Source organism: Lucilia cuprina, chromosome 4, assembly GCF_022045245.1.
Source record: "Lucilia cuprina isolate Lc7/37 chromosome 4, ASM2204524v1, whole genome shotgun sequence".
NCBI classification, from domain to species: domain Eukaryota; kingdom Metazoa; phylum Arthropoda; class Insecta; order Diptera; family Calliphoridae; genus Lucilia; species Lucilia cuprina.
The window spans coordinates 74,225,165-74,245,093 of record NC_060952.1 but is presented as its reverse complement, the minus strand read 5'-3'; the positions used below and the strand labels follow the sequence as shown (position 1 = coordinate 74,245,093).

Below are 19,929 nucleotides of genomic sequence, written 5' to 3'. Positions count from 1 at the left end.
TCATTTTTGATTCCAGCTGACGACATATAAAAAGATTTGTTATATGTTTGTGTACTTTGATACATTTCATTGTTAAAAATATTTTTTTTTACTGCATGAGAATAAAATGTTTTCGCCTTAAAGCAGGAGATGATAATACAAAAAAGTGTACATATTTTTAGCCAGTCTGGCCATATTTTAAATACACTAAATGAAACCAAATCCAGAAGGTCAAACCGTATAGATTTTCATTAAATAAGGATGCAACTAGTTGAGTTCTAAATTTCTATGTTTAGTATTCAAAAAGGACATTTGAAAGAGTACAAAAAAATTCCCTTTTATTGATTTCTAATTCACAAGGATGTATTTATAGGTTTAATTTTGGCAAAACCACCTGTTAATAAACGAAACGAATTACCAAAGGTCTTCAAAGTTCTAAATTGTGACCTCAGGCAGGGTAGGAATTAGAGATCCAATCTAGGAGATCGGGGTTGGTCGTGTTCGATTCTTACTGGAGCTCCTAACTAATTACCTAACTAACTAACTAACTAACTAACTAACTAACTAACTAACTAACTAACTAACTAACTAATTAACTAACTAACTCAATGTTCTCTTTTAAAGTTTTAAAACTTCTGGTACCAACGTGAAACCAAAGTGTTTATAATTTGTTTTATAACATTCGTTATCAAAAGATGCGATGACAGCAATGCGTTAACGTTTATAAGTTCTCCTTTACCCCTAACTAACATGGTTAGCAAAATGTTCTCTTTTAAAACTTCTGGTTCCTACTTCACACCAAAGATAACAATGCGTTTATGCAATATGAACGATGCGTTGTCAAAATCACAAGGGTAGTTTTGATAACTGAATGCTTTTTAATTTTGTACACATCTGTTGCTTAAAAGTTAACAATTTTATAATATTATTAAAAATTTCTACTTCTCGAAAAGATATCTAATAGAATTGTTAAAGAGTTGTGTCCCCATAATATCTGAGGTCTTCTGAAAACTTATTTCAACAAACAGACTAACATAGCTTAGTATATGCTGGTATATATAATAATGATCCAAAATATGTAACGCAAAAGCTTAGCATAGCAATTAGAAAAAGAATGACAAACTTCTTTATATATAACATTCTCTTGAAGCTAAATGGTATTATAAGGTACTGAAAAGATTTTTACACGTAAAAACTATGCCAAACAATATTAACTGATTGATTTCCCTCATATTTCATCAGTCTACAACATCAGCAATCTCTCTCAACCAACTTTTACTGAATAAGTTGTCAAACCGATTAATTGAATTCCCTATTAAAATCCCTTGCAATTTATCACCCTCCGGTTGTAGGGCTTTTATAACAATACATTTCACTTTTTTTCTGTTTGTTGCTACAATAACCATGAGATTTTTTACATGTCTGCGGGAATTCTTCATAAAAAACCAAACAAACATTAAAAAACGAAAATCACACAAACCAACAAGTAAAATTTTATAAGAAAAAATGTAAAAAATTGAAATAAATATAAAAAACGCGCCAATATTTTTTTTCTTAACAAAAAAACCAAAAGAAAAGCGAAAATTGTACTTCTAACATACATTTTTATTGGTAAGAAGGCAGCAAAAAAAATCACCCAAACACACACAGACAAACTTGAAAAAGGAAACGAAAATAACTGTAGAAAGGATAAATGTGACTGCTGTTTATGTTGGCAGCGTTTTTTTTTATTTCCTCTACATATTTTTATGTGTGCAAGTGTTGTTGTTTTTTCTTATTTCACTTTTTCTTGTAGAAACATATGAAGTAGTGTCAATTACTTTTATGTTGCTGTTTGCCTTAAGGAAAAGTAAAAAAAAGTCTTGGAAATTTACACTGTTTCCTGAGTTAAGGGAAATACTATGTACGTTACACCAACTTACTCTGTTTAGAAAGCAAAAACGTGTTTCAGTTACCCCTTTTAAAAATTACCTTGCTTAGTTTTATGATGATTCCCAAAATATTTATAAATCTAGCGATGACCGTTTGTGAGATGGACCAAATTAAAAAAAGTATTTTGGAATAATTATACCCTACACCACTTTAATGGGGAGGTTATATTGGGTTTGTGCTTATGTTTGTAATGCACAACAATATTGGCTCAGAATAATTTAGTCTTTGTCGATTTAGCAATTTTGAAGATAATCTATATATATAAAAAAGTAGAGTTACTGACTGACTGATTCATCATCGCACAGCCCAAGCGGCTGAACCTAGAATCATGAAATGTTGACAGTAGATGTGTTTTTGGTTATGTAGATCCACTAAGGAGGGATTTTTGGAAATTTGTACATTTATGGGTAAAAAGGGGAAAAACGGGTAAAACTGATTTTCTTAATTAACTTACACAATATTAGTACAAGAAAAATTTGAAATGCTGCTGTATCTGCTCTTAAAATGAGCAGATGGGTGTCTGGCACTTTTTTTGAAATTCGTACTTTTAAGGGGTAAAAATGTGTAACAAAAGTGATTTTGGTACCTTTTTTGGATTTTTATAACTTTTGAAATAATTAACATAATCAAATTTTTCTAAATATTTTTTATACATCTCCTAAAATTATGAGACACCTGTTTCGTACTTTTTTAAAATTCAGTCCTTTTTGGGTGTAAAAGGGAGAAAACTGTATTTATGGTACTTTTTTTTAGCACATTAAGAATACTTTTTCGGTTTATTGAATTTTCCTATTAAAATACGGACTAGCTAAGTATGTAATAATATTATTGTAATAAAATTTTTGCTATTTCACTGGGGAAAAAAAGTACCAAAAAGGGGAAAAACGGGAAAATTGATTTTATTCAAACTCATTGATGAAACTATTGATATCTGTAACAGGTTTAGGGTATTATATGGTTGGCCTCGCCCGACTATATTTAGTTAGTTAGTTAGTTAGTTAGTTAGTTAGTTAGTTAGTTAGTTAGTTAGTTAGTTAGTTAGTTAGTTAGTTAGTTAGTTAGATAATTAGTTAGTTAGTTAGTTAGTTAGTTAGTTAGTTAGTTAGTCCAAGCAATGTCAAAGTCAAACATTCATTCTCACATTGCAATGCTTCTCATCCCTTTTGCTTTCCCGCATTAATCAAACTTACAAACAACTTCTTAAAAACTTATTTACTTATAGTCACCCTGTGCATATCACAGGAATAACATTCATGAAAAAATTTAGTCAGGACACAATCCTTTATCCCACGTCATGCATTTTCTGCTTAATCTATATATTCCCTTCAGAGAAAAAGCTCTTTCATAAATACATTAGAAAAAGCTTTCGTAAAATATTCTAAACAAATTTACACTCAAATTGAGTACATTTTCTAAGCTAAACTAATATTCTCTTACAAACATAAAACTACTCTTTTCAAAACACAGTTTTTAAGAGAATCGTTTTTTATGTTTTTGCATTGTTTTACTAAAATTCTTAGTGCCAAAAAATGTATATATTTTGTTGTTTAGTGGGCGTGTTTGTTGTGAGTTTTTTTTGTCGTTTTTACGAACTGTCTACCATTTTTTTGTGCAAACTTTTTATTTGTTGTTTTTTTCGGTTATTTCTTTTTTATGATGTCGAGAAAAACAAAAACATGTTTGGCTGTTGTTGCTTTAACTGCTGCTATAATTTAAATTATTATGATAACGCCCTTTTTTCTTACACTCAAACAGAAAAGTCAATAAATGTATGTTGGTTTGTGGTTTCTTACATACATATGTATGTGTCATTTTGATTCGTTAACGAATTAACGATTCACTTTTTTGTTTTAGTATGATTTGTTGTTGTTATATGTATCATTATTTTCATTTCATTTTGTTGTTATTATTAGTGCGTGTTTGTGTGCAATTGTTGCTTTAAATGTTGTTTTTTTCAAATTAATTTTAAATTATGTGTTGGTATGCCGGGTCTTCAGACAGCTCGGCTCGTCTGAACCAATTTAAATTGTTTTTATTTTTTCATTTTTGTTTTGATTAATAATTGTGATAAAAAAAACAGTTACTACGTCCTATAGTAAAAAAACAACAACAAAATGCAGTTTATTGATTACAAGTAGAGTTGCATAATTTAGCAGTAAGCAGTCTGATTAGTTAAGAACAATTTATGGTTGTTTTTAATTGTGCCGTTTAATTTTTTAATGCGATAGAGAATTGTTGAGAACTGTTTTTAATGTCAAATTAATTAGTACTAAAAGATGTATCTTTTTTAATTAGTTTTTGTTTTTAGTAATTTTCTTTTTAGAACGTTTGTGAACAGTAAACATTGTCCCAGGAGTGGACAATTTTTTAATAGTAATATGTATGTATATACATATCCCCTAAACAATTTTTGTCGAATTCGTAACGAATTCGTACCGACAGTCTGCACAAGTTGCCGAATTCGTATCTGAATTCTGCCAGAATTCGTTCGTATGAATCGTATCGTATGAAAATCGTATTGCTCGAAATTCGGAAGTCTTTGTCTGAGGAAATTCGGAAAAATGTGCAGAGCTATCGTTCAGAATTCGTTATGAAATCTAATGTAAATTCCTGTGGATATTTTGAAGGAATTTTCGACAAATCTCATTAAAGTCGGTCAAATGTCTGATACCATATCTGACATTTTTTCGACATTTCGTACGAAAGTTTGATCAAATAAACGATAAATGTCTGATAAAATAACAGACAGTTCGTACAAAAGTCTGATTAAATATAAGAAAATTCATTTAAATGTCTGATAAAATGTCCGACAATTCGTACAAAAGTCTGATCAATTAAAAAAAAATGGCCTGACTATTCCGATCAACGTCTGATGAAAACTATTTTCATATATAATTTATTATGGTTTAATTTTAATAATAATTTATAAGCTTCCGTTATTCGTGACTTCTTAAGGATGCATTAATAAATAATAGTAACTTATATATTATTTTTGAAACTAATACAATTAAACAATAATACTTAAGTATTAAGCAAAAACGGGGTAATGACTTTCAATTGTAATTACTTACCTAACAACATACCTTTTAATGACTACTAGATATCGCCTGGTTTACATAGATGCAGTCTAATAAGGTCTTACTAAAAATGTACATTACATTTTACATTTCTAATTCATTAGTCATCTTTCCAGTAAAGATATAGAAGCTATATACATTTTTTCATGAGATTTACGATGACAACTTTTTCTAACTACTTGTAATCATTTGTGGTAAATACTTGTCTTGACTTAAAATTCTATTGTGTAAGTAAATTTTAGCATTTTAACCACTTATGTACATGGTTTTCCGCTCACAGATAAGGAAAAAGGAAGAAATGGTTTTCTTTCTGAAGGTATAGGTCGTATTGGCAGTTCTTGGATTAGGCTTCTATAGGCGTAAGCCGTAATTGGTGATCGCATTCTGAATATTTCGAGAAATATCAAATAATCCATTTATATCTCAAAGTTGAAAACATCTGCGTAAATAAAAGGTACAGAAAATTATGTATACAACAGCTTCTTTATAAAGATCTTTATTGTGATATATTGCGCAGTCGATTACTTAGTAATCAATTGTCTATAGCGTATGTCTTATAAGGAATTATTACTTCGAACCCTAATCGATATTGAAGTATTTTAAGGTATATTAATTTTTACATTTGTGTAAAATCCATTCCAGATAGAATGCTAAAATAATTTGTTAATTGAGCTTTGAGTAAGAGAATAAGTTAATAAACATAGAAAATAACTGTAATACTGATTTAAAGCCGGGTAAGCACATTTGTGACGAGTTATTTTTTAGGCATCGTCAAATAAAATAAGTTATTATTCCCCAAAAAAGTAGGTACTTTCATTTTGCTCTAATATTACTTGCGTACTTATAGGGTAAGTGAAGATTTTATTTATGATATTTTCAAGATATTATGGTGAAAGATATACATAAAAGATTCGTCACTAATATAGAACTCCAACTTGTTTTATATCCACCATCAAAAAATATGGGGGTATATTCTTTTTGTAACACATCGAAATATTCCCATAAAATAATATATACTAGATTTTTATTAAATTCGAATACGATCTAGCTATTTGACACGATTTCGCATAACTCCCATATAAGATCTAATCAGAAAATTACTTTAACCCCCGTTAACACCAACTCCGTAACATCGTTTAATCGGTAGATATTCTGCCGGTTAAAATAATTTTTGTACTAAAACTGTCAATTTAACCTTACGATTAAATATAACCAGACATTAAGATAATGGGGGTGAGTCTTATAACTGACTATAACGGTAAATTTCGACATGAATATATTTAATAAGACCTTTGGACAAATTTTGTATGCATCGGTCCATAATATTCGACAAAAGCATGCTTTATAGGAACCTTAATCCTTTTGTCAAGAATCGGTCCATAATTGATCCAAACCCCAATATAAGGTCCCACCCGAAATTTATCTAATAAGTTCTATGAAGATCGGTTCGTAATTAATCCTATCCTCCTTATATAGGTCTCTTCAGAAAATTACTTTAATGATCAGTACTGGGGTATAAAAGCATTAGAGCATTTTGTATGAGCCAAAAACTGCAAGGATCGATCCATAATTGAACTAATAAATGAGAAAATGGGAAATACCCAACATATTATATATATTCTGGGTCGATATAAAATTCTGAGTCGATTGAGCTATGTCTGTGTAAAACACGCTCATGTAAAAATGAACTATGTAAATTAATGAAATTCGAACAAAAGATTCATTATGGTCCTTGGCAGTTTAGTATTGAAAATAAGCAAAATCGGTTTACATCGAGAAAAGTTATCAATCAAAATTTATAATATTTAATAATTTTGTACACCTTCTATTGTAATTTTCACAAAAACATTGCAACGTAATTCCATTAAAATCACCCCACTTATGTTTCTGCATGAAACCTTGACACCGACTAAAAATATGGCGGAATCGTTTCACAACTTTATATATGTATCTCCCATACAAAGGTATATATTCCCGGAAAATGTATTTATTTACAAAATTTTACAAATTGATGTTAAATATCAGTAGATTCATATGAATAAAAAACTTTCACGATCGGTCCATATTTAGTTATAGCTCCCATACAAGGTCCCCTACCGAATGTCATTTAAAAACTCATAACTCATAGAACATCAAGATATCGATACAAATTTTGGCACATGTAAAGATTTTGTAAACAATAAAATTTGTTTCCGGTCGGTCTGTATTTGGTCATATATCCTACACAAGGCCATGAAATAACTTAAGATATTTATACGAAATTTGGCACAGATATTACTTTTTTATTATCCAAAATGTTACCCTTAAAGTTCACAATTGTTCAAAGTCTTAGTAAGGTATATAAAGTCAACATGGTACATATAATTTTAATGACATTTACCCAATTTTAGACATTCCACGGGAATCCCAGCACAGACTGTCGAGAGTTTTAACGTGAGCACCTGCCGTGTCGGCCTTATCTCACGGTGGTCTTTTTCATCCACAGGGTAGACTTGAGAACGGTCTACCATCGCCCCTTTGTCTTCAATGAAGACTCAGGTGGCAACTTTTGCACATTGGCAATGACCGGTACCATGCGCAAGTACTTTGCTGGAGTACTCGAGCTATCTATACTCTTGCCAAAGTAGTCACGTTGTAAGACAACCACACTACTATGGCTCTGTTGATTCGGCAATAGCACCTAGAGACGTAACCGGTGGACCGAAGCACGATCCATCAATAAGCCGTAGACATCGTTCTTACTCACAGTGACACGCTGTGGTAAGTCTGATATGAACAGAGTATACTCTGAACACATCTGGACAAGGAAGGAAAATTAATTGGTATCACTTGTATATGATACCTTTCATCCATCATCATTCAACCCAGCATACATCTCATTTATCCGACACATTCTTAGAGAAAAACATACGACACACTCATTTAGGTATACGGGTGGGGTAAGGCCCGCATACCTCTACATTCATTCTGTATCATATACAATTGACACCAACCCATTTCCAACGCTTAGTCCCACAGTCACTCCTCTGTGGGGTATCTGTTGATTTTCGGCAACAGCACCGAACTCTTATCCCGAAATATTGACTATTATCATGCATCAGTCTTTTAACCGCCACTTATACTCTTCCCGCGAATTTGGGTTCAACCAACAGCCACTACGTGGATCCCGAAGGAACTTCAACCAACTGACCAGCCTGGACATAGTCCTGCGGGCAACTGGCCACCCGTAGTACCAGATTATGCGGTGCTCTGGTCAGACATCTGGCAATCTATGCAAGGACTAAGCCAAGCGGTATACTGAAACACCAATTTTTCAATCCCGGTCAGATTGGAGGTATTGGGCCCTCTTTATATCCCGGGATTGCAATAACACCAAGGCGGAGGTCTTCGCCAAGGTAACATGCCCCCGGGGGAGGGAATCCCAGCACAGACTACTCTACCTTGGTAGAGCTCTTTTCCATGATTTAGACTGTCTCATAAATGTATTTTATGAGAAGCACCGCCTTGGTTTACGCGGATACCAAACGAACCCAACAATCGAAATTAGGTAAGAAAACCATTTTCATTCTATCAATATTAGGCAATGGTAATTCTAAGTGTATCACAATGTTCCACCGAGTGAACTCGCCTGCTACCGAGCAACTCACGTAACCTAACCTATCCATACAAAATTTGGCATAAATATTACTTTTATTTCAAAAAATATACTGTTAATTTGGTTAACGATCACCCATAACGGTTTTTAACTCCCACGCAAGGATGACTTTCACACACATTCAACATACAAATTATTCTAAAGCTAAACCATATTTTACAGCGCTATAGAAATATAAATGAAAATGGTGTTTGTAATGTTTCATTAATTTTGCATTTGTAGCAAGCAAACTTGAGAAAATTTATTTTACAAATATTTAATCAATTACGAATCTATTAATTTAAAAAAGTGGTAACTGTTTTTAGCGATTTTTGAAAAATTTTACCTTCATTAAATTTTTGCTCACAATTCAATTTTCATCTTTATATATTCTTTGCAAAAACATTATTTTAATACCTAAGAATGGATTACCACTTTATAAGAGATTGTTGGACACAGTAACGTTCATTTATGAAACAATATTTATAAATAATGAAGAGTCATATAAAACACGATCATTCCAAATTTCATCGCGGTAGTAGTGATATTTGAAAACAAGTAGGAAAGTATAGTCGGGCATGGCCGACCATATGATACCCTACACCATGAGTATATTTTTACAATTTTTACTTTTATAAAATTTTTATTTTTTGTAAAGAAACTTTTATGTTGAATATTACCATAATTCCAAAATATTTAAGCCATTTATTGATAAAAAACTAAAATTTCTAAATGAGGCTTTATATAGGTCAAATATGGGCCGATCATTGGTAAATTTGGGAAAAGGATATATTTCTAAATAACAGTTAGTTTTGTTTAGTTTCATTGCGATAAAAATGGTTACAAGTCAATTTTAGACGTTTAAGTCATTTTTTGAAAGGGGGTTTGTATGGGGCCTAGGGTCAAATATAGGCCGATCCTTACGAAAATCTGCAGTATCATTTATACTTATATAAAACTTATTTGTGCCAATTTTTAGAGAGATAGCAAAATATTTGACGTAATTATAGCATAAAAAGTTCAAATCGAGAGGTACGGTTGTAAGGGGGCTAGGTGAAATAATGGACCGATTTAAACTATTTTCAATTGGCCTTGTGCCAAAAAACATGCTTGGTCCAAATTTCATCAAATTATCTTGAAAATTGCGGCCTGTACCTTGCGCACAAGGTTTACATGGACAGCCAGCCAGCCAGCCAGCCGGGCAGACGGACGGACGGACATGTCTTAATCGACTCAAAAAATGATTCTGAATCGATCGGTATACTTTAAGGTGGGTATTGGACCAATATTTTTGTATGTTACAAACATCAGCACAAACGTATACCCTCCCCACTATTGTGGTGTAGGGTATAAAAAAAACAAGTTAGAGTGTTCTATTATCCTTTACTTGTCAAGTTTGCATGTTTGTACCTGAAATTGTAAAAGAGAACAAATTTGAGTAAATAAAAATATTTTCTCTTTGCCAGAACTTGCAGGTTTTAGCCAGAACATTTAGTTGTCCTGTACCCACCTTAAAGTATACCAATCGGATTAGAATCATTTTCTGAGTCGATTTAACTATGTCCGTCCGTCTGGCTGTCCATCCGTCCGTCAACAATAAATGGCTTAAGTATAGTAATCAAAGTACAAGTCGCTATTTTGAAAAAAATTTGGCTTATTGAAAACGGTTAAGATCGGTCCATTTTTTCACCTAGGACTTTTAATAATTATTTTTAATATACTCATATCTCGACAAAAAGCTTCAAAACCAATTTCTATACCAGCCTTGATTGCCATCATAAACTCTATAATTATAGGGTCTCATTTGTTCTAGCCCTTATAAAATACCCTCTTTAAAATTTAACTTAAATGTCCACAGTTTTATTCAACAATAAATGGCTTAAGTATACCTGAGGCAAGGTAGAATTCAACTTATATGTTTGATTATGAAAACTAAATCACATTTTATTTTTGTAGCAGATGTAGGGTATTATATGATCGGCCTCGCCAGACTATAATTTCTTACTTGTTTTAAGAATGTAATGAGAGTTGAAGTAATTTTCTGATGGGGCCTTATGTGGGGGTAGGGTTAAATATGGACCGATCCCCACAAAATTTCATAGAGATACTTGGGGTCGTTCAAAACTTGTTTTTTTTTCGATTTTCGAAGTCATATAATTATTTAGAATTTAATTTTGGAAGTTACAAAACTGACTTATGCAAAATTTGCTTAATAAACAACGAATTTATGTATGTTTGAAGCTTTTTACGCCATATTCCAGGGGGTATATTTATATGGGGCTATTAGAAATCGTTGACCGATTTTGCAAATTTTCAATACGAAACATGAGTAAAAGAGGATATTTTGGGAAAATTTCATCTCCCTATCTCTTTTTTTGTGGACGCTATCGTGCCAATAACTGACACACAGACTGACGGGCATAGCTAGATCGTCTAAGAAACTTACGAATATATACAATTTATGGGGTCTATGAACAATATTTCGATGTGTGGTATAAAAGCATTTTGGCACTTTTTAAGACGTTATAACAGCGCCAACACAATTTTATTATATTTTAGACCACAATGGTGGGTAGAGTAATATTGATACTACACCCACTTTCTGAGTCGATTTAGCTGAGTCCGTCTATCTGCGTGTCCTTGTAAAGCTTGTGTGCACGTTTGATAAAATTCAGCAAGTTCACTACCCGAGCTTATTGAAAGTAGTTAAAATCATTCATTATTTTGACCAGCTCCCATACAATCGTGGCCTTAAAGCTCTTAAATAGGTTAAATGTTCTTACTTCTCTCCAAAAATAGGCAAAAGTTATAATACAGCCAGTTTGTGAATTTATATGATCTTCACTCAAAACTCACTTATATGTAAACACTAATATCACGAAAAAATTCTGTATAAATAACTTTAATGTAGACATCAATCTGTCTACCAAAATGTGTAAGAATACGCCCATAGTTACCTATCCTTTGTAGACAATAGTTACTTAACATCTCAGAATTATGGCTGCAAATATAATAAAGTATACGCCACGTTGGCATATTATAGATTAGATTTCATATATAGCAATTGTTTTGAAATCATGTCATATTTATATATCTAAAATGTCCTTCTTTAGACTTGGACCCCGATTGGCTTATGATACTTAAATTGAAAACATAAAGTCAACAGTATTTCTTTATTTCATTTTGAATAGTTTATAAAACTAGTAATATGTGTTGACAAGAAATTCCTAAAATATATTTCTCAATTTTTACTAAATACTATTAAAAAAACTCACCTTAAATGTGGTACTATCTACAATGGAACAATCCAAACCATTGAGAGTATAATCCTCAACACCATTCAATGATTGTGAGTGATGTTGTGACGTCGGCAAATGTTGATGCTGTTGTTGTTGTTGCTGATGATCACTATAATTTTGTTCGATTTTAATAGTTGGACTTAAAACTGTTAAATTATTAGATGATTGTACACTAGAGGCCGTAAAGGAACCTTCTACCAAAATCGGGGCACTTGGAGCACTGGGTGCTGAGGAATTGTTTAAAGCTGCAGCAGCGGCTGCTGATACCACCGACGTTGATGAAGAGGTATCGTGATAGGGGGTAACAACAAAAGAAGGATATGAACGAAACTGATGATACTCGGTATGAGAGTGTGAATGTGCCAGTTGTGGTCCTTTATACCAAGTACCATGCATAATCATTTAAAAATTATGCAAATTTTTTAATAAATGTGTACGTAAAGAATTGTTGTTTGGGTTTAAAAAGAAATTTTATTTTTATTTTGTTTTGCAACACTTTTGTTAAATTTATAAAATTTATTTTGATTTCGACAATAAGATAATTTTACTTTAAAAATTATTTTTTATTTTTTTATTGCTTATTTAAACATTTTTTATATATTTCAAATTTATTTATTTATTTTAAATTTTTATTTTTTTATGAAAAAGATTCTTAAACTTTTTGCTGCTTTTAAAATCACTTATTTATTGAAACACCTTGACTTTATCATAAAATATTTTTTTATTTCTTTAATTCTGTTTTAAACCGTAATTGAAACTGCTACAAAAAACAAAGCATTTTTATCAACGAAAATTTTACGTTTTTCTGTAAAATTGTTGTAATTATGACCGGCCTTTTTTCATAAATTTTTTGGTCATTAAATAGTTGACATTCAATGTTTCAATGTGTTTTACATTTAAACCAGAAACCTGATCGATTGCCACAATATTTAAAAGTTGATTGCGAAAAAAAGAGGATCGATCGATCCTCGCTTGTGCTTAAAAATACCGAGATGAATGCACTGAATATCAAACTTACAATTGGCAAAAACTGACTTATTAAGTTGGACTTGCACCACGCACAGTAAGAAGAAAACACTTGAAACACATTCGAACATTTAATAAAAATCGCGCGCGCGTTTTTGGTCACAGTTTGCAAAAATTTTCACTGACTTTTTGCTTGGTATTGTTATAAGTTTTGTTTTCGAATTACTTTTTTCTTTTTTTTTTTTTGTGAGTCCAATGTACGAGCACAAGTTTTGTGGCACTAGTCGAACAGTGTCTTAATGTGGAAGGCAGCAGCAATTGGCAAAAGACACAGACACAAAAAAATTGCTGCCAACTCGCAAGAATTCCGTACACGAATGCTGAGTATGAATTGAAAAAAATATTGAAATGCCTCGATGGCTTTTGCTACTGTTGGATTTTTTCTCTAGTTTTTCTTTCTTTTGCTTTGTACAAAAACAAATACGAAAACCTGCCACAAAAACCCATAACAACAACATTGTGAGAGACGGCAACAACAATGAGTAGTGAGTCGTATAATGTGCTTTTACAGCCGCCTCTTGATTAACTTTTTTTGTTTGTAACATTTTAGTGGGGCTCGTTTTTAGCTGCCGTTTCCCTATATGTAGTATTTGGTCCATGCTACAGTGAGTATGTACGTGTGTGTATCTGTGGTATCCACAAAATCATTAAGAAAACATCAACAACTTTACCCACCTCTCAATGTTTAAGGTGCAGCATTTTGGGCTCAATCTTTTAACAAAAAATTACTCAACCACTTTTTTTCTCGAACAGTCATCGGCTACTGTGCTCGACTCGTTTTTTCCCCAGTTATTGTTTTGGTTTTTTATTCTCCCCCTTTTAAATGCTGCTCCCAAACGGTAGCTAACATTGCGCATGCTCACATACCATGTTAAAGAGCAAAAACTCTTCAAAACCATTAAGAGTTGTTTGGGGTCCAACATAGCATATTGTTGGTATACTCGTTGCTTGAATGAGTTTTCTAGAAAAAAAAAAACAACTAACTAAGACCAGCAGACATTTGATTTAGCTTTGACATTAAAATGAGCAACAGATTTGAGATTTTGAGTGGTTTTTTGTGGAGCATTTATTAAAGTTGGGGAGATACCTACATACAGTATTATATGAATTGATGAATTATAATTTTGGCGGGAAATTTAAACATTAATTTGTATTGTGTGCTAGTGAGGTTTATACTACTTACATTTAATTTTAGACAAATATTAATGATATAATGTTTCTGTAATTATTTTTACATATTGTTATAATAGACTCTTTTTAGATACATATTATCGAATTAGGTTAATTATATCTAGTTGTCGAAATCCTGTGAAATAAACAATAGTATACATATTACCGGCACTCTTTGGCTCTTTGACACTAGCCCGTCCATCAGCTAATATGTTCAGCATTATATAGCATATCAGAAAGTTTACTTCATGTTTGAAGGTTGCTAAATAACGTTGAGTACTTGAAGTTATTTAATTAATCAATTACAATATATTCGATATCTTCCAAAGTCATATTAGTTGTCAAAGATTAACACTTTCGCGCACAAAAAACCGCTGGATTTTTTACGAATATGATGAAAAATGGAAAAAGTTTTTCGCTGCATATTATCCTTTTTAGCATGTGCGACATCAAATTCTAAAAAATAACTTATTATACCCTACACCACTTTAGTGGGAAGTGTATATTGGGTTTGTGTTGATGTTTGTAACATACAAAAATATTCGCCCTATACCCTATTAAAGTATACCAATCGGCTTAGAATCATTTTCTGAGTCGATTAAGTTTTGTCCGTCCGTCCGTCTGTCTGGCTGTACATGTAAAGAGTTAAGAGTGCAAAAATTAATATAGTGACCTATAACCAGCTTTTGTAGTTGAAGATGTACGGAAGACATATACGATTGAACTGTTGTTATACAAGGGATTTCATTACATTTACTAACGCAATAGCATTTTAAGTCATAATTTTAACACGGTGATGTCATTGGAGGCAAATACTTACAACAAATGCTTACAAGTAGCTAGAAAAAGTAGTCGTTGTAAATCGCATGGAGAAACGTAAATAACTTCTGTAGATTCACAGACAATAGGACTTATGATTTATAAAGTATCAATGGTCAGAGATTAGATAGCTCGAGTACTTCAGCAAAGTGCTCGTACATGGACCGGCCCAATCCATGTACAAAAATTGCCACCTGATTTCTTTATTGAAAGATTCAGTGGCGATGGTAGACCGTTGTTCAAGTCAAGGATGCAAAAGACCACCGTGGATTAGAGCATCATGTCAGGTACTCACGTAAAGCACTCGACATTCATCGTCTAAAGTCCTTCAAGGCTTATGATTAATAACAAGATCTATTACAATTACTCGTATTGTGTAATTGAGCAATAACCAATTACTTGTAATTGAAGTTTACCAATTACAATTACCTGTAATTTAGGTATTAAGAAAAAAAACTGTCAATTAATTGAAACTCAATAATAATTACAAATAATTATAGTTTGCAAAATTTCAAATACGATTACAAATAATTGTAATTAGCAAAGCTTCAATTAAATTACTTCAAATGTAATTTTTATCAAAAATAGTTTTTTTTAATCAATTAAAAATTTCAATGATTTTCAAGATACATTTTTAAAAGCCGATTTCGGAACTATATAGTAATAGCGCTTCGCAGATTTATTTAAATTTAATTTTTAAATAAATAAGAGTTTAATAATATAACTCTCTTCCTTTACCCTTATTCCTAATCCATTTTCTCTTTTCCATTCTAACATAAACATAACTCTCCCATCGAAAAGGGAAGAAAAAAATGCAGGCGCATTAAATTTCAGAGGGGGAGCAAATGTCATGGTTGTTATTTATTTTTTTTTTCTTATTTCTTATTGTTTTTGCAGAAATCCTTTGCCATGATTTGCACAAAAATAAAAAAACATATATTTTTTTAAACAGACAATCAAACCGAAATATTTCCTTCTAGACTTGGGAGTGAGTGAGAATGTGAGTATGAAATGCAATGCAATTTTATTGCACACTTTTTTTCTTCGTATCCATGCGCTGCTAAAATATTTATACGACTACAATTTCATTTGTTGTGACTGTTTTTGTTCGTGTCGTCTTTATAGCCAAAGTTTAAATGCATGCGCATCAATTTTACCATAAACCTGATGCCTCGCCTTATTTCAAGGTTTTTTTTCTTTTGCTTACATTTACTTTTTTTTCAAGCGATTTTTATCGAAAATATAAGTTAAGGGAAAAAACTACTTGTGAAAAAGGAAAAGAAAACTTTTGTTCATTTCAAAGTTTGTGTAACTCCTTGGAGACATTTGTAAACTATAAATACAATTACACAATTCATGTGTATTACATTTACACAGATACGTACTACTTGCATTAAATGTACGAAAATGTTGTAAAATGTCTAGGTTTTTATTTTCAATTCTGATCGCATAAAATTAAATAAAAATCAAATTTTAACAAAGAAAAACAAAAAAGCAAACGTTCAACAGTCAAATCCATATGTGAACATAGTAGCGTTGAAAGAAATAGCGATTTCTTTTCTTCTGTATAAGTTTTCCAAAGCACAATCGGCACCACTGGTAACGGAATAAAATAAATCTGATTGCTATGAGTCCACATTTAGTCAGTTAGTTAGTTAGTTAGGCAATTAGAAGATATCAGGTGATAAAGTTGAAGCTAAGACTGTAGTGGATTGTAAGAAAGTTTTAACTGAGTATTCAAAAGGTAAGATTTACATCAAATGAGTACCAGGCCACTGCGTAGGTGAATGTATTCACTTAAAAGAGAATGGAGTTCCATGTAAAAGAACTTCATCTGACAGCTAGACATTTATGACTTTAACAACTAATTCATTTGGAAGATGACGTTGTGTTAGGTTTTTTAATCTATGCCATAGAAATATCATGTTTAACATACTCGATCGTCTAAAGGCTTGGGGCTACATGATCAATTATACCTTTAGTTAGTTAGTTAGTTAGTTAGTAGGCGAATGTATTCGCTTAAAAGAGAATGGAGTTTCATGTAGTTTACGAACCCAAAACCATTCTAAGCAATGAAGGCTGTATTAAAACTATGGGAAATATAATCCCATAAGGCCTTTTAAAATAATGAACAAGTAAGAAGATATAGTCGGGCAACTGTATACGAATATAATGTGATTTAGTTTTCATAATAAAGCATTAAAGTTAAATTGTACCTTGCCTCGGATATACTTAAGCCATTTATTGTTTAATAAAACTGTGGATATTTGTTTAAAATTTTGGAGCTTTTTACCTCCAAAATTGCGACATGTAGTTTGAGCACAAGGTTTACATGGACGGAAGGACAGACGGACGGACATAGCTAAATCGGCTCAGAAAATGATTCTGAGCCGATTGGAGTACTTTAAGGTGGGTATAGGACCAGTATTATTGTGCGTTACAAACATCAGCACAAACCCAATATACCCTCCCTACTAAAGTGGTGTACGGTATAAAAAGTGGGTATAACTACTAAGAAGATATGGGGAGACCATAATGAGAGCAAAATGAGAATTCTCCTCAAACTGAACAGGTCGAGGACGAGCGGATGCCAAAGAATGTGGTGCATGTGGAGAGGATAGTGACACTTTAGTTAGTTAGTTAGTTAGTTTGTTATTTATTTAGTTAGCTTGTTATTACTAGCTTTTGGAATTTTTCTTTTAGAATCGTTCCAAACCTACATATAGACTACAGACTTAAAGTTCTTTTTTATCTCCGGATACAGTACAACCAAAAGAAAAATAAAACTATATATGCAGGCAATGATTAAATTACTATATAATTAACCAACACTGTTGTCCTGCAACTATAATAATCATAATAATAATAATATTGTTGTTGTCGTTGTTTAATTTTTATTTGACAACAACATGTTTTGGTGTCCATGTCATGTTGTATTCTCTTTGGTTTTTGGTTTCATTTCAACGTTTGGGATTTTTGTTTTTATTGCCTGTTATGTGACTCTATAATTTTGTCATCATATGACGACTGGTGTTGTACTTATGTTCCTATTCTTCTTGCTGGAGACTTTTCAAAAACGTCTACTGCTGTTAATATTACTCTTGATGCTCATGATGCTGCCATTGCCATTTCATATCCCACAATGTCCAAATTGTCTTTAGAGAATTGACATACATTTTTGTTGTAAATCATCTCATCTTTTGTAGATTTTTTGCCGTTGTTGTTGCTGAAAAAAAAAAATGTTTTGTCTTTTTCAGTTTTGTCAAAATTGTCGTCTGTTTCTTGAACTCAAAAAAATGGCTGCCTTAAATGAAGTGTATGTTAATTTATGTTTATATTTTAGTTTTAACGAACGCCATTTTTTTGCTCTTGTCTGAGTGATGGAATCCCAAAATGTCAAGGACAAAATATGGATTGTTGCAGACCATCACATGAAATATTCGTTTTTTTTTTTTAACAAAATGTTAGTTAGCAAATAATAAGAATGTTCTGCATTAAAATACAAATATTAACCCCTGTATTCATGAAGATATGAATGGCTTATTTTAGGTTAATTACGCACATTTTCCACACAAAATTCCTACAATAAACCCTCAATAACTTTATTAGGAACCTTTCGACCCTTCACTTCAGAAATGGATTTCTAAAATTACCTTAATTCTTGACTTCAAAAGATTAGTAGTTATTTTAAATATTCTTGTCCTCTTCTTACTTGTCGTCGTGCTTTTAAGAGGACGAAAAGCTTGAAAGAGCTTTGATGTTGCCACAAAAGCTTCTTCGGGAGCTTTGTTTAGCACTTCTAATTTATATTTTTCACTGAACTTCTAGTCTCATTAAAAAATTTACGAAATATTTTCCGAGATTTCCCTATGTCAAGGAACCACAAGGGTAGGGTAATTATTTTCTTTTAGTTGCGATAAATTGCACGTTTTTGTTATTGCTTCATTAAATGTGCTGGTGAGAATGAATGTGGAGGTGCTTTACGTGAACATTAGTCTTAACGGCATTACGGTGAACTTTTTCATCCACTGGGGAAGCTTTTATGCTCAAACTAACGTCGAAAATGGAAAACCTTATATGTTTAATTTTTTTTGGAAACAGCACCTAGGAGACGAAACTGGCTGTTCGTAATATGGATTAATATTTAAATACCAACCAAGAAGGAAAATCGCGAATAGGCCAATCAGAACATTTTATTTCCCTGTGGTTTGTTTAAAACTCAAACACTACATGAATCCCGAAGGAACTTCAACTGACCTGCCAGTACATAGCCCTGCAGGCAACTGTCCACCTGAATTACCAGATTATTTGATTCTCAGGTAAGACCCCATGCCAAATCATAACACAAAATAGCCGAGGAGTAAGGTGACATCACCAGTTTATAGTCCCGACAGACTACAGATACTGGTAGCAACTCTTTACCTTGAAATTGCAATACACCAAGAGAATGTGACTAATACTATACTTCCGCACCGCTAGTTTTAGCAGATTGACTGAGCGCTTTTTCGTTCACACTAGCAGTTTGATGTGGCTTTGATTTTAAGGTGCATTCTTGTGCCGAGATTGACCGGTATTCTTCATGAAAATTACGAAATTAATCCAGGGAAGTTTAGGTCCTAAAAATGCAAATTGGTTAAGATTGCCACAGATTTAACCCCAGGAGGAATCAAATCAATAATTCCTCAGTTGTAAGCGAATCGACGGTCATCAAGAGCTTTGTACGAAGCTCCCTTTTATAAATATTTATATCTCTGCGCTTCCATCAGAAGGTGGAATAACTAACCTCAGCACTGCTACTAACCATATAAATTTCACAATTGAGGGCTGGGAAATGGAATTGGGGAAGGATAAATTAGTGTGAGATTTTAGAAGTGTAAATCGTTTGAGTTTTCTAGCTCACTTAGCTTGACCTCATAGATTACTAGATCATAATTTGGAGGATCGTTATCCTCTTAATTGTTGATTTGTTTTGACATCAAATCAAATGAATCCA

At 32.2% G+C, this 19,929-nt stretch overlaps 1 protein-coding gene across 1 annotated transcript in view; it reads right to left on the bottom strand.

The window, feature by feature from the left end:
* Window positions 1–12,458, bottom strand: part of LOC111684769 (zinc finger protein rotund) — a 116,499-nt gene extending 104,041 nt beyond the window's left edge. The window contains exon 1 of the mRNA XM_046948703.1: window positions 11,898–12,458. Within this exon, the coding sequence (XP_046804659.1) occupies window positions 11,898–12,323 (426 nt within the window). The 5' untranslated portion in view covers window positions 12,324–12,458. The remainder of the gene's footprint in view (window positions 1–11,897) is intronic.
* Between the last annotated feature and the right edge of the window lie 7,471 nt (window positions 12,459–19,929).